We start from the raw sequence: 15356 nt of genomic DNA, 5'->3' as shown, positions 1-15356 counted from the left end.
CAGGATGGGGGAGCTCAGGGTTCCCGATCCGTGACCTCGGGCTGGGGGAGGGGTCAGGGCTCCTGCTCACTGGCCTCGGGCTGGGGTGGTATCTGGATGGGCCCAGTGTTGTCTGGAGGGCTGAGGGCACTGAGCAGGCAGGCAGCGGAGGAAGGCAGCACAGCATGGACGTGGGGAGGGCCTGAGTCAGCAGCGCAGGCAACTCCTAGAAGCTAGGGAAGGAGGGAACTCAGAAGGAACAGGCCTTGTTGACTAGCCCGGTGAGGCTCGTTTGAGATAAGTTCATTCTGTCTCCAGCACGAAGTTCACGGCAGCTGCAGCAGCAGGAGCTGAAGGCAGAGTTTGGTTCTAGGCGTGAGGTGCTGCTGGAGCAAACACCTAGAAAGGTGGAGGTGGCTTTGGAATTGGGCAGAAGCTGGAAGAATTTCGAAGGTGATAGAGAAAGCCCACGATGCCCTTAAACCGGTGGCAGTAGAAGGATGGGGGTGAGTGTGGCTCGAGGGGCTGGGAGATTGCGCTCCGGGAAGAGTCAGAGCTGCTGTGCACCGCCCTTCTGAGACACAGCAGGGTTAACGGTGCAGGCGGGAGCTCAGAAAGGAAGGAGCAGGGGCCAGGGAGAGCCTGGTCCGTGGGGGAGAGGCGCAGCTGCACTTGTGTGGGCGGTCAGCCTGCATGGAAGGCGCTGGAGTGCAGCCGGGCCCCTCCCTTCACTGCTGAGAGGGAGCCTTGAGCAAAGGAAGACGGTAATAGGTGAGCACCCTGCCTTCGGGAATTCTCAGCTAAAGACGCTGACGGAACGTGTGCTTGGAGCTCCTGAGGAGAGCGAGCCTGTGGCTCGTGGGTGCCCCAGGTCACCCGAGCAGACGCCGAAAGCAGGGATGGCTGTGGGAGGACCTGCCATGGGCCCAGCCCTTCACTTGTTGGGTGAAGCTCCGTGAGAACCATGAGGGGATTTACACCATCAAAAACTCACTTGGCTTGGATTGAGGCGGGGGGTTTTATGAGAGGCTCCTGGGCCCCCAAAAATGATCGGGGAGGAAGCAGACTAAACTGTTGAGCTGCAAACACTTGCCACGTCTCATAAAAAGACAGCGTGGTCTCGAGGTGCAGCAGGGCCTGGGACCCACTGAGGGAGGTCCCAGGCCTGGCTGGGACCTGAAGGAGTGTGCCCAGCTGGATTTTGGATTTCTTGGGAGCAGTGACACGGGCACCCTGCAGTTTTCTGCGTGAGTCACGTCCATACGTACATATACAGGAATGACCGGGTCTCACCGTCACCCAAACTGGAGCGCTGGACGATCCTAGCTCACTGCAGCCTCAGACTTCTGGGCTCAAGCGATCCTCCCCCTTCAGCCTCCCGAGTAGCCAGGGCCACAGCTGCGAGCCTACACCTGGCTGATTTTGAAATATTCTGTAGAGGTGAAGATTCACTACCCAGGCTGGTCTTGAACCCCTGGGCTCAGGTGATCCTCCTGCCTCTCAGCCTCCCAAAGTGCTGGGCCCCCACACCTAGCCAGACTTTCTTTGGAACAGGGATGTCAGTGACTGGCATTCTGCATCTGTCCTCCGGTGGTATTTTGGGAGCAGGTAACTGGTTTTCTAGCTTTAGGGGTCCACAGATAGAGGGAAATTGCCCCAGGGTGCAATGCCCAGAGTCTCACCCATACCTGATCAGGGTGGCTTAAAGGGTGTGACTTGGGACTTGGGAGCTGATGAGATGTACATGAGGTTTGGGACTGGAGTGGGTGCTGTGTTCAGTGGAGACTGTTGGGGCCGCGAGAGGAAGGGTGCATTGGCACATGGGATGCGTGGGAAGCAGCGGGGGCAGGAGGGTGGGCTGTGGTCAGCATAAGGAGTCCCTCACCGCCGGGTCTGTGTATACCCTAGTCCCGTGGGAGTGAACCTGCCACCCAGCACAGCAAAGGGGAATGAAAGCAGCAGATGGGATTAAGGGTGCCAGTGACCTTGAGAGGCAGGGATGGTCTGGGCCTAGTGAGAGCCAGAGAGGCCTTCGTTGTGGAAGCTGGAAGCTGGCTGGGGCGCGTGGACACAGCCATGAGGGGGCTCCACCCACACACTCCTGGCTGCAAAGGTAGAGACCCCGGGCCATGGGATGCAGGCGGCCACAGACTCTCCCCTGGGGCCTCCAGGAGGCACACACCTTGATTCTAGAGCAGGGAGACCCCTTGAGTGAGGCCTGCCCAGTACTTGACTCAAGCTGGGAGGTATTGGTGTCTGAAGCTTCGTAGTCTGTGGTAACTTAACTGTGGTGGTGATAGGAAACCATAGGAGGTAATACACATACCAAGCGGGCCAAAGCGTTCTCACGGGGTCCTGGGGGGTGGGGCACAGAGGGCAACTCCACAGCACGAGACGCCCAGTGTAGATTGTAGCCCAGTGGGCCCGGCCGGCATGCAGGTGGCCCTTCAGGTCATGTTCCCTGCATGTCTGTCAGGCCCTCCCCCCTCACCGCCAGCAGGCTCCGCTGCCTGGAAGGTCGCTGCTGGCTCTTCCTCCTGTTGCTGCCCTCCTCCTCCTCCTCCTCCTCTCTGGCTCTCTGCTGTCCCGACCCCTTGCCGAATCACACCTGGGGTGGATCCAGGGAAGGGAAACTGAACTGGGAGAAGTCACTGGAGTGAGTGAGAGGGGCTGGATGTGGCCTGGGGTGAGGGCAGAAGGCCTGGACACTACGCCACTGGAGGGCGGGAGGCAGGGCCAGGCCTGGGTGAGCTCGCGGATAGGGGTGGGAGCAGGGCAGCTGGAACGCCACACCCTGAGGCAGCATGTGGGCATCAGCCGCCTCCTGCAAGCTCTGAGGCTTCGTCGCACCAGGATTGTTCCGTCTTACAGATTAGGAGGCCGGGGCTCTGCGCCTGTGCCCTCCGTGACTGTGGGGAAAGCTCAGGGCAGGCTCAGAGCTAGGCCGGGGCTGCTGTGTGCAGGTGCCTTCCCGGAGCACCCACCTCCCACCTGCTGGCATTGAGTCCTGTGTGGGAGCTGGGCCTGCTGTTGTCCCCCACCACCCACCCGCCATCCTATGGTGGGCTCGCCAGTTGGTTCATCACCAGGGCCCACCTTTCAGGCCAGGCAGTGGCAGGCTCTGACCCCAAACGTGCCTCAGATTATCAGCCTGAGAGCCTAGGACTGGGACTGAGAAACTGTCCTCTCACTGGGCGGGCTGACCCACAGCCATATCCCTTTTTTTCCAATCTCCACTTTAACTTCTTCGTGGAAATGACGTGAGGACCAGCTGGTGTAGAGTGGGACTCCTCTGCCACGTCAGAAGTCCTGCCGTATTTGTTTTCATTTTTTATACAAATACCAACAGATTCTGGCTTAGCTTGCTTTGGGTCCTGTTATTTACAACCAAGAGAGGTTGGTGTCAGCATGGGCTGCAGGGCGCAGCCCTTCCTGAGCACAGCGGGAAGCGGGCAGGGCTCTTGGACACACTTTCCTTTTGGGCCTCCAGCCACATGCCTGAGAAGGCTGACTTCACACGCGAAGGTTGGGCGGAGGCCCAGGAGTGTGTGTCAGCTGCTCCCAGAGACGCACGTGGAGGACACAGGTCAGAAGGCTTCCGGTCCGGGCCAGCAGCCTGCGCCCCACTGTCTTGTGCTGCACTGAACCAGGCAGCCATGTTCCTTTTCTCAACCTGTTTCTTAAGGTGAGATGTACCTGGACACGGTGATCCAGGGACTGGAATGCAGCCCGATTCCCTGGGGCCCTCCCAAGTGCCTTCTCTTCAGGGCACCCACCTGTGAGCCACTTGGCAGTCCAGGGTCAGGCAGAGGAGGACGGCCCAGCTTCCCCGTGTCCTGGGCTCTGAGCAGAGCCCTGAGCTAATGAAGCCTGACAAACATGGGGGCCCCCGGCTCCCTCCAGAGAGATGGGCACAGGCACAGCTTGAAGTTCAGGGCAGGGGTTGTCACCTAGTGGTGATTCTGTCCCCCACCAAGAGACTCTGTCAATGTCTGGGAACTTTTTGTCACAGTGGAGATGGGGCAGCTATAGCTTCTGTTGGACGAGACCAGGGATGTGGCCCCCACCCCAGTGTCATCCCACCGCAGCCACTGCTTGGAGCACCTGCTCCAGTGATAGACAGTGGGGTGCTGTCCGGCCACACTGAGTCCTTCACACAGGAGGGGAGTGGGCGTGGGCCTCCCAGGTCAGCTCTGTGGATGCTACTCTCTGCCCAGACCCCGCTGAGGCCTGCTCCTGGCCTCCAGGCTGCAGTGGACTCCCGGCCACTGGCCTCACGGCGTGGGCCTGGACCTGCCCTTCTGCTGCAGCACCAGATGGGCAGCTAGGCCAGGGCGTTGTGCCAGTGGAGCCCACGGCCCTGGCTGTCCTCTGTGGCAGGCATGGCTGGACCATCCTGCTCTAGCTCCAAGGGCTATACCTATCCTGGGCCCTTGCTCCCAAGGCTGGGTCATGGCATCCCATCCGGATTCTTCCCAAGTGAGGAGGGGAAGAAGGCTCCTTCTCCAGGAAAAGGCCCAGGCCCAGGCTGGCCCGTGCAGGCCTCGCGGTGGTGGCAGAGGAGCTGTGCAAAGAGCGGTCCTCCCCAGCCCTCGACAGGAGCGCAGCTCAGGCTGGGGCAGCCTTAGGGATGGCCCCCACATCAGAAGTGACCTCTGACCCTGGCTGCCCGGACCCTCGCCCTCTTCAGCTGGGCAGATGGAAGCTGCGTTCACACTGGCACAGCCCAAGGGCCGCAAGCGGGGAAGGGGAAGCTGTCCCGGCTGTCCCGGAGCCCTGCGCGCCCGCCCTGCCCGGATGAAGAGCTGCGTCGGTGTCTTTGCGCAAGGGATTTATTGTTCCGGAGCTGTGGCTGCTCACAGTATGTGACAGGGGTACACTGCAGGCGCGTGCCCGTTTCCGTGGTGCCTGCTGGAGTCCGCATGTGTCCGAAGCACAGAGGCAGAAGGCGGGCGAGAGGCTCTGCTTCGTGTCCTTGTCTCCGTGGAGAGCCCTTTCCGCCTGTGCCGCCTGGCGTTTGCTGTCCTATATGACTTTGTTCTTATGTGTAGAAATCCCAGCCTGTGGCAGAGGTCTGATGTTAACAGAAGCGTTAAAATTGATACATGAGGTGGATGCGAGGCAGGGGCACCGAAGCAGATGGACCCTGTGGCAAAGGCATGCATCAGAACGCCACCGCCCTCCCAGCCGCTGCACCCGGGCACTGTGCCCACCTGGGGAGCCAGGCACACGGGAACACAGAAGCCTGAGCTGGGGTGAAGCGAGGGTGGCAGGCACCGAGCGGGACGGGCCTGCAGCCCCCACCCCCCTGCACTGCACAGAACACCCTGCAGAGGAGCGCCACTGGCCCTTTCTGTCCTTCGGTTGCTTTCAACTTTTTTTCGTTTTAATAAGAAAAGCCCCCGGCGCCCCTGCTGCCCTGTGCGTGGGGAGGGCCCTTGAGGGCCTTTCTCCTACTCCTTCACCCTTGGACACAAAGCCGAGACTGTCCCAGCCTGGGTCTTGACGAGGGCATGGGCACTGCCGCCCGCCGTGAGATGCCCTGAGCCCCCCCCGAGGTGGAGCCGCCTCTCCACGTTGAGAAGCAGAACCCAGGACAGATCGAACCGCGCCATCTTTAGCTAGATGAGTGTGCAAAAACTGGGAGCCTGAGCTGAAACAAAACCTGGCCCTGCCCTGCCCTGGCCCTGCCCCTGCGGCGCCCCACCCCCACACCCTTTTCCAAAAACCACCAAGAAAAAAAAGTTTATAAAAATATCTTGCAGGAATTCTTTAAAGTTTACAGTAGCTCGCCAGCCCCCCGCACCCCGCCGGCTCTTGTCCTCAGAGGGCGCCCGGGCCCTGGACCCCCCACTGCCCGAGACGCGCAGACGGCAGGGGATGCGGCTGCCGCCCTTCCCTGAACAGAGGTGTAGAGACTCCATAAATTAAAACAGCAAATAAATAACACTGATCCCAGCCCAGCGGCCTGGCCGGCCAGGAAGGCTCTGACGCCCCACGGTCTCTCTGTTTCCACCTCAGCCAGGGAGGAGCGCCAGAGCCCACGGCCGCCCCAGAGGAGGCGACGGAGGCATGGGTGAGACGGGAGGACGGGAGGCAGCCCGGGGAGGCCAAGACTATAGGAGGCGGCGCAGCCAGGGAGGCGTGAGGCGGCCTCCGAGTGCGGCGTGGAGGCGGCGGACGGGTCTGTTCCTGCAGCTACTTTGCCCGCCGGGGGGTCCCGGCCCCAAAAGGCTTCCAGGCAGGCTGTTCTTGCTGAGGGGTCAGGTGACTGGGTGACCAGGAGTCTGGCCGGGCTGGAGGAGGCTCCCCCGAGCCTGGCCCTCCTACCATGGGCCGTGCGGAGCTGAGGCGAGGAGCTGCCTCGGGGTGGACGGGGCGCTGGGCTGGGCCTCGCTGCCCGGCAGCAACAGCAGGAGCGGAGGGAGGGCGGGTCCGCAGCAGCTGCCTTCGGTCACAGAGGATGGCCTCGTGGAGGTGACATGTTAACTTTTCGGGATAATTCCTGGTATCAGAGTGGAAACAAGTGATGCCGTCAGAGACAGGCAGAGACAGAGACAGGAGAGAGAAAAGAGAGCGGGCGCGGGTGGCGGAGCCCACAGGCCGGCCCCGGCGCCCCTTTCCTTTCCTCCCAGGCTCTGAGAACAGTCTGGACGGGCGGGCGGGCGGCCGCGGGTCCACTCGGGGCAGGGCGGGCGGCGGGCGGCGGGGCAGCCGCCGTCAGTGCTGTGCTGGGGGGGGGGCTAGTGTGTCTAAGGCTGCTCGCGGCGGGCGGCGGGCGGGCCCGTCTTGGCCGTGTCCTTGCCCGTTGGGTACTCGGCGTCCCCTCCGGGGCCAGGGCCAGCGGCCGCGGAGTCACCGAGTGGGCCGTGGGCACTCCGCTTGGCGGGCGTGCTGGGGGCCTGGGCCGCCTGCCCGTTCTTCTCGTCTGAAAAAAGTTGTTTAATTACGTCAAAGAAGTTACTCAATGGGCTGCCTGGGTACACAGAACAGAGACAAAAAAAGAGAAAAGAAAGAAAAAAAGAAAAAAAAGGGAGAGAAAGAGGAAGGGAGAGGAGAGAGAAAGAACAAACAAACAAATGAACGAAGGGGCCTTGGCGAGGCAGGGAACCCAGAGATGAGGCTGCGATGGGGCGGGCGGGGACCAGCGCGCAGCAAGCGGTGGGCAGGCGGCCGCCAGCAGGGGCCGTGCGGTGTGGGGAGCTGTGTGCCGTGGGGCCAGGAGCTCACGACCCCAGCACCTTCGAGCTGTTGCCCAGGACCCGGGGCTCCTTTGGAGAAGTGAGGCTTGGGACAGGTGGTAAGACCCTCCCTCCCTCTCTCCCCCCCATTCCTCCCCACCTTGCAGCCGCGAGGGCTGGCCCACCCCAAATCCGGAGATGACAGCATCAAGACCAGGGCCTGCTGGGAGCTCTGAAGCCTCGAAGGGCCCTGGGGACAGCTGCTGGCCCCCGTACGTGAGGCCCGGTGGAAGACAGGGAGAGGGTGTGCCCGCTACACCTCCCCAGAGAGGCCTGAAGCCCGGCCCCCGACCAGCTAGGACACAGCTTGGCAGCAGACAGACAGATGGACAGATGGGTGGACAGGCATGGAGGAGGTGGGTGTGGGAGGCAGGCTGGGCGGCTGGAGACAGGCAGCTAGAGTCACGTCCCAGGTCCCTCAGATGTGGGCATTCTGGAGGAGTGGGGCGTAAGTGGAGAGCCCACCCTTCCTGGGCCCTGCACTCCCTGCCCACGTGTGCCGGTGGAGGCACCTCCACCCCACTTCCTAAGCCTGACCCACACCTGAGCCCCGAGCTGTGGGCCCCTCTGCTCCCTGCCAGGCACAGCCTCCAGTGAACAGAGGAGTGGGCACTGGCCCCTGCCCCAGACCATAGCCTGCACGTGGGACCGTCAGTGGCTTCAGGCCTTGGTTGGGGGGCCCTTCCTGGGCCTGTCCTGATCTCCTAGGGCTGGGCAGGGGTGGGTAGAGGATGGGGTCGGGGACACCTAAGCTGCTGGGCGCCTACATTTATACCAGGAAGCCGGGACAGCCAGGGCGGCGAGTGTGGGCCAGTGCGGGCTGGGGCTGAGCGGAGGGGTGGCAGGCAGAGGCGCCAGGTGAGCGTGGGGGATTCTTACCACATTTGGAAAGCCGCCCCGTCATCATTTCCATACAGTTAGTGGTGTCTGGAGCACAGAATGGAGAGAGGAGGGGAGTGAGTGAAAGGCTGCCCCCACCCTCCCTCGGGCTGGCTGGACACTGGCAGCCTCTGGCCGGGCCCTGGAAGGGGGCGGAGCCAGGAGTGGGTGGGACCCCACAGGCAGTGGTCGGGCAGACTGGGCGGGGCCAGAGCCAGAAGTAGGTGGACCCCCCTGGGGGTGGGGCCTAGAAGGGGCAGCGCCTGGAATGAGGCCGGGAACAAGTCAGAGCCACCTGGGCAGCTGAGGGTCCTCGAACAGGCCAGTGCCCTGGGTTGGTGGTTCCCTCCCAGTGTGTCCCCTGGCCGCGGCCTGTACCAGTCACTATGCTTCCTCATTGCACCACTCAGCAGCTCCAAGGCCCTCAACTCAAGGCAGGCACCCTCGTCCTTGGCCCTCTTCCCGATACTGGGCCTGGAGATGCTGGTGCTGCCAGGCCAGGACCTGGGTGGGAGCAGGGCCCTGGGAGGGCTGCTCCCTCGAGGCCCTCCCTGGCACCTGCACTGCTCTGCCTGTGCCTGCTCACCGGGGGCTTAGCCTCCCCTCTCTCAGCCAGGCTGGGGTCTCATGGAGGATGAACAGTGCCTGAGGCGGCCCCCATCTCCCTACCTACCTGCCACAGGTCCTTGGAGCTGAGCTCCCTGGACAAGAGTGTCCAATGTGTATGTCTGTGTGTGTGTGTGGGGGGGTGATGGTAGGGCTGGGCACAGCAAGATTGTCAGGACAGGGTAGGCTCCTGAAGTCCAGAGGGAGACAGATGGGGCCCAAGAGCCTCTGCAATAGGCCCCACTGAAGTCAGGGTCCAGGGCAGGCATGGACGGGCTGGGAGTTGGCTTGCGGGGAGTGGTATGTGCTGATGGGCAGGACCACACCTTGCAGGGCCAGGCTGGAGGAGCTCTGCCCATGGCCCACGCAGGAGCAGGCTGAGGTGCCCAACTGGCTGCTCAGGTGCAAGGACACCCTGGACAGCACCCCAGCGGCCGTCTCTTCACCCTCCTGGACACCCCCTGTCCGTCTCTCTGGCCTTGGTGCCTGCCCTGTTTTTCCCTGGCCTCAGTTTCCCTTCCTAAGATGGAGGCTTTCAAGGCTCAGAGAGCCAGAGGCTGCTGCTGGCCAACAGCACAGCCTCCACTGTAAGGCAGCACCACGTACGCTGCAGGGCACCTGGAACCCTGCTCCTCCTTGCCCACCGTGCCAACACGGCTCCCAAGGTCAGCAGAAGGGGCCACTGCTCCACCCACTGGGGCTTGGGTTACGGCCAGGGCTGTTGGGGACCTTAGCCCCCAGCCCCCAGCGGGGTGAAGCACACTCCGGGGGGGCTTCCACAGGCAATGGAATGAGGATGGAATGAGGATGGTGCGGCCCGCTCTGGCCTCCATGACCCCACACAGAAACACAGGTGACCCTAGCACACCACAGAGCTGTGCAGATGCAGGCCGGGACAGGCCCCAGGGCCCACCTGGGTGCTCCCCTTATGTGACACCCAGTGCCCCCACGCCGCGCCGCCATTCAGAGGCATGTCTGCACACCCTTGCTTACAGACCAGGCCCATGCACGGGCCCAGCATTCCGCCCTGTCCCGTCACACATGGGCCCAGTGGAGTTGGGGGAGCCTTTTCTGCTGGATGCTGGGTGGCACGGACCCTCCAGCTCTGGGCCCTGGAGGCTCCAGGATGGGGCAAGCCTCCCCTGCGCACGCCCGTGAGGCTGTGGTGGAGCCCTGGCCCTGGCTGGGATCAGGCCCCTGTGCCCTGCTGGAGGCGGGGCCCCAGGCTGTCGGGAAGAGTAGGGAAGTGAGAAGTCACGGGGCCCTCCTGGGGTGCCGAGGCAGGAGCCCTGAGGGCGGGGCCTTGTCACTGCTCTCCTGGGACCTGGCGGGCTGCCCTGTGTCTGGCTCCCTAGCAGATGGGCTGCCCGGGGCACACCTGGCCTGTCCAGGGCTGAGACCTGCGGGTGGGCATGGAAGGCCCTGCTGAGGCCCAGCCCGGCTCCGCCGATGACCTGCCCGCAGCCCCTCCCGCCCCAGCACAGGCCGGCGCCTTACCTGCCAGCGTCAGAGGCTACTCTCGTAGCTGGTGGCCACCTTCTGGCCCTTAAGCCCAGCGCCCCAGCTTAGTCCTGGCGCTGGCGGGGGGGGTTCTACGGTGGACAAGAGGCACCTTTCAGTGTGGTGCGGCTGGGCCCTAGGTCCCTGGCGTGCAGAGGCAAGGCGGTGGTCCCGCCGGGCTGGGAAGGGGCCCTGATGCCTGAGGGGTGCAGCCACAGCTTGGGGCAGGGAAGTGGGGGCGGCCGTCAGAGGGGCCAGGAGGCTGCGCCCAGGTCCTCATGCCTCCCGTCCTCGCAGTACCAGCTGGCCACGCCCCATTCACAGGCCGCAGGGTGGCCGGAGCTGAGCCCGCCTCACCTGACAAGTGCTGGGCGGAGGGTGGGTCATGTGTGCTCAGCAGCTGGGTCTGGATGGTCTCCACCACCCTCTTGAAGCGGCGGCTGGGGCCTGGGGGAGACAGGGGGTTATGCCTGCACAGGCCTGGGCCCGGGGCCGCCCCAGGGTCACCGGCTCACCTGAAAGCAGGGTGAAGGTGACAGAGTAGATGCCGTTCTCCTTCTGCGCCTCCCCGCCCTCCGTGTAGGTGATATCCACCTGGAACTTGACCGGCTTCTGGAACACGGCGGGCCCCCCCGTGGCCTTGTACTCGGCCCGGAAGCTCGTCTGGGAGATGACACTGTGGCTGAGGCTGGGGATCTGTGGAGGAGGGTAGCATGAGTTTGGCTGGCCTGGCGGGTCCCCCACCGACCCCCTGGGGAGCTGCTCTGGGGAGAGCCAGCCCTACTGTGCACAAACTGAGCACCCAGGCACCTCTGCTTCCATATCTGTGAGGGGCACAGGGCAGGTGGACTCCATTGGAGCAGGGAGGGGGCGTTCCCAGCCCCCACCCTCCAAAGCTTTGGTCTTGTCAGCAGGGGTGGCTGAGCCCGTCTTGGGCTTTTCTTAGGCAGCCACAGCACAGGACGGCCAGGACCTTATAGAGGAGCCTTAGAGGCGGAGGCGACCCCTACAGCCCAAGGTTGGGGTCCAGGGTGGGAGCCGATGGGAAGGTGGAGAGTCGGGGAGCTGCCCCTGGACAGCAGGGGCGTGGGATTGGGGCTGGGACTGTGCCCTCCTGCTGGGGCTTCCTGGGACAGCGCCTACTTCAGCTACAGTTGCCTGCTGCTTATGGGACCCAGGGGGACACAGGGCGCTTGGCACCAGCTGTGTGGGCTCTGCAGTTACCAGGGAGCATCTACAGGAAGCAGAACTTGGGGCCACCCAGGGCACGGGGTCTGGGCTGGACACAACCGCCTCAGTGGGGGCGGCAAGGGGAAACACCAGGGCCACCGTTGAGTCTGAGGTTGGCCGTGGCAACTAGGGGCGGCATGAAGGGACATGGTGTGGGGAGGAGGCCCCTGCAGGGACGCGGACATGGGGACGGGGACGCTGAGGGCCCCTGAAGCCAAGATCCAAGTGCCTGGCCCTGCCCTGCCTGTGCCCAGAGCCTTCTGTAGAGGCTCCAAGGTATCCCTACAGCGATAAGGGAAGCTCAGCTCAGCCAGAGCAACGGTGGCCTGAGTGCCCAGAGCGTCCAGTGAGGTGGAGGCCGCCCCCCCGCTAGAGAGGCCGCCGCCATGAGCCACAGCCTGATCTTGCCAAGATCCTGGGGCCAGAGAGGGCCCCTGGGGGCCATGAAAATGGGGCAGGACAGCAGCCCCAGGGGGTCAGGCTGGGGGCGGCGGGGGCGGCAGGTGGGGGAGGCAGGTGGGGGCGGCCCCTGTGATGCCTGGGCACAGCACAGAGTGGACAGGGCTGGCAGGGAAGGGGCCTCCTGGTGGGACCGGGCGCTCAAGTCCTGGCAATAACACTTCTCTATTTAAGACTTTATGGGTCCTTCTGCTCCTCTAACCTGACGCCCAGCAAAGACAAACGAAGCCAACCCAAGCCCCTGAGTGCGGCCACCCTTGTGGAGAGCCATCCAGCCTCCAAGGGCAGGGCGAGGCCTGGGGGTGTCCACTGAGGGCCCGCAGAGCCCCACGGGGTCCCTGGGGTCACAGCCTCGCAATGGCTTCTTCCCGAGTCTCATGGAGGCGTCACTCTCTGAGGCCCGCTTCACTGGAGCCTGCCTCCTGCCCCAGGTGCCAGCTGCCCAGCCCTGCCTGGCACACACCTAGGGCTGCCCGGGACCAGTGATTGAGGCCCTGCCTCCCTCCGAAGGCCAAGTGCCCCAGATGGGCAGGGACCCCTCCCTCGAGAGGGCGGGCAGGAGAGAACGCCTGTCTGGTGAAGGCAGCTGGGCAGGCCCACAGGTGAATGATGTCCGTTCTGTGTGTGTGTGGACGTGTCTTGGGTAAGGACAGACAGGCTTCTGGATTCTCTGGGGAGCTGGGTGTCGTGGGGTTGGCGGGGGCTGCCCATTCTTGCGGCGGCTGCCCGTTCTTGAGGGGGGCTCAGAGGTGTGGGGTTGGGGGGGCTGCCCGTTCTCGGGGGGGGGGGGGGGGGCGGGGGGTGGGAGGGCTGCCCGCCTGCCCTGGTGCTTGTGGCCTCACCGACAGGAAGGCGTGCACGATGTCAGCCTTGATGGAGCTCAGAGGCTTGTCTTTGATGACCACGAAGACCTGCTCCTCCTTCTCCAGGCTGATGAAGTTCCCAAACCAGGACTTCTTGGCCAGCCTGGGCAGTGGGAGACAGGCTGTGAGGACGGAGGCCTGGTGCTGTCCACACCACTGCCTCCCTCAAACCTGGGGTTGGAACGGCGGAATTCCTCAATTCCCACGCGATAGAAACAGCTCTCCACAGCGCTAGGCAGAACCCGTGGCCCTGACCCTGACCTTTATCCTGGCCCCAACACCCTAACCCTGGCCCTAACACTACCCGAATGCGCTGACCTTCACCATGGCCCTAACCTATGACCCTAATCAGGTTCCACGGCCCTAACTGGTGCCCCTTGGCTCCCTCGAGCTATGCCTGGGCAGCACACTCACTAGAGACCCCACTGGGAAGAAAAGGAGAGGGGAGTAGGGTGCCCCCTGCCCCCAGCCTTGCTTTTATGTTTCTGGCTAAGCCCTAGTCAGGTGCCCAGTGGCATCCTGGCCAAGGTGCCCAGCCTGGAGCTGGGGAAACCAGGGAGCTGTACACAGGCAGTGGCAGGACAGGTATAGTACAGATACTGGGGGCTGTGTGTCCTCCCACCAGACACCAGACAGGGCAGCCTCAGCAGATGCCGGGGTCTGTGCCCCCTCCCACTGGGCAGGGCAGCTTCGGCACCCCTGGGGCCGCCCTCCCGTGTTTAGGGCATGTGGCCATGTGGCTTCCCTGTGGCTCCAGCCTGGCAGGGCTGGTCCCCACCCTGTAGAGTAGAAGTCACTTCCAGACCTCCAGGGCTGGCTGGGGAAGGGCAGTTCCGGGCTCGCCACAGCCACGCAGACCCTGGTTCCCTAGTGCCACCACAGCGGGCGGTCCCCACCCCAGGCTGGGGCAGTCCTGCCAACCTCATGACCGGTGGGCCTGACCCACATCACTTCCTTTGCTGGACGCAGGGCCCAGTGAGAATGGCTGGCATCACCCACCTGCCCAGCCCACCCCACACTGCTCCGTACCCCGGCCCACCTTGCCAGCCTGCCACCCGCTCCCAAGCCTGGGGCTGTCCCTCCACAGACAAGCCCTCCTCACAAGGCCCCCGTGGGAAGTGGCTTGAGCAGGGCTCCTCAAGTCACCTGTGCTCCCCACCCCCAGAAGCAGGTGGGGCCTGCAACTGGCTTCCAACAGGAGCAGGAGCCGTTTCTGAGGCCACAGAAGGTTGCTCCCATCCTGCTGGCAGGCCCACCCCAACGTGCAGAGGCCTCTGCTCCGGCCCCCCCCCGACCCCCTCAACTCAGGCAGAGCGTGCTGGGCGGCCGTTGTCTGGGAGGGCTCTCCCTGGCAGCTTCCCCTGCCGCCGCTGCCTGGACGTGGGACCAGGGCTGCAGAGAGGCAGAGGCAGGCACCAGGAGGAGGCACCAGTGGGGCTGGGCTCAGGGTGCCCTCTACCGGCATCCTGGCTACACAGCTTCCCTTCCCCTTGCCAGTTTCTGGGGCTGCCTACTCCTCGGCCACTGCGGCCGTCCCTGTGAGGCCCGGGAGTCCTGCCAGACGGGCGCAGGGCCGGCTCGGCCATTGCTTAGTCTCTCAGTGCCGCCTCAGTGTCCTGCCGGCCTCAGCGGCTGGCTGTTCTGGGTTTGGAACTCCAAGGGCCAGCTCTGGCTTACCCCAGCTCTGTGCCAGGGCCTGGAGCCAGGAAGTGCACGGGGCAGCCAGGCAGTTCTAGAAACACAGACGGGGGTTCTGCATGTTCCATGTTCTGCCATGGAAGAGACGGGACACATGGTACACACATGACTCTCTGCTTTGAGGCCTGGGGGTGTGGCATTTGTCAAAAATAGTCCCAGGTGTGAAAGATGCCAGGGGGCCCAGGGAGGCTGCCCAATGAGGCGGGTGGGGCCTGCGCCATGACTCCCATGCCCACATGGTAGACGGTGCACAGCCTGGCGGGACGTGAGTCTGGGCGTTGCTGCAAAGCCATTTTTAGATGAGATGAACTTAAATCAGTCACCTGTGACACTGGCAGGGGACCCTTCCTCATGGGGTGGGCCGCATCTGCCAGGAGAAACATCCCCCACAAGGCTGGAATCTGGAAACTGCCTGGGCTTCCACCCGGGGCTTCAGACTCAAGGACGTCGGCCCTGCCTGTCCCAGACAACCACCCCTTCCTGAAGACTGTCGCCTCCCATGCGCACACAGCGCCTTGTTCTGTTCCTCTGGGGCTGGAGGCAGCTGGGACTGAGGGTTGTCTCAGGTCCCCAGCAAGCGAGTCCTGGGCAAGGAGGGGACTGTGGGAGGCGGCTGTGCTGGACCCTTGGGTGGGGCTGTGGGAGGCGGCTGTGCCGGGCCCTCGGGTGGGACTGTGGGAGGCGGCTGTGCCGGACCCTCGGGCGGGACTGCGGGAGGCGGCTGTGCCAGACCCTCGGGTGGGACTGCGGGAGGCGGCTGTGCCGGACCCTTGGGTGGGACTGTGGGAGGTGGCTGTGCCGGGACCTTTGGGATGGGACTGTGGGAGGCGGCTGTGCCGGACCCTGGGGTGGGGCTGTGGGAGGCGGCTGTGCCGGGACCTTTGGGAGGGGACTGTGGGAG

At 63.9% G+C, this 15356-nt stretch overlaps 1 protein-coding gene across 16 annotated transcripts in view; it reads right to left on the bottom strand.

Moving 5' to 3' along the window:
• Positions 1-4793: 4793 nt before the first annotated feature.
• Positions 4794-15356, bottom strand: part of BRSK2 (BR serine/threonine kinase 2) — a 62768-nt gene continuing 52205 nt past the window's right edge. For 2 of the 16 annotated variants that reach the window (XR_004265888.1, XR_004265889.1), the window contains 6 exons: positions 12737-12860; positions 10721-10901; positions 10563-10652; positions 10203-10297; positions 8100-8147; positions 4794-6484 (listed from right to left, as the gene is read on the bottom strand). Coding sequence is in view for 12 of the 16 variants with exons in the window: in XM_032270583.1 (XP_032126474.1) it covers positions 6732-6955; positions 8100-8147; positions 10563-10652; positions 10721-10901; positions 12737-12860 (667 nt within the window). In the remaining 4 variants the exon portion in view is untranslated. Of the gene's footprint in view, positions 6956-8099; positions 8148-10202; positions 10298-10562; positions 10653-10720; positions 10902-12736; positions 12861-15356 lie in introns of all 16 variants that reach the window. The other 14 variants (XM_032270589.1, XM_032270581.1, XM_032270580.1 and 11 more) reach the window with 10 other exon arrangements.

Source organism: Sapajus apella, unplaced genomic scaffold, assembly GCF_009761245.1.
Source record: "Sapajus apella isolate SASKATOON/1434 unplaced genomic scaffold, GSC_monkey_1.0 scaffold212, whole genome shotgun sequence".
In the NCBI taxonomy this organism is placed as follows: domain Eukaryota; kingdom Metazoa; phylum Chordata; class Mammalia; order Primates; family Cebidae; genus Sapajus; species Sapajus apella.
The sequence above is the reverse complement of the archived record's forward strand: the minus strand, read 5'-3'. Positions and strand labels throughout refer to the sequence as shown.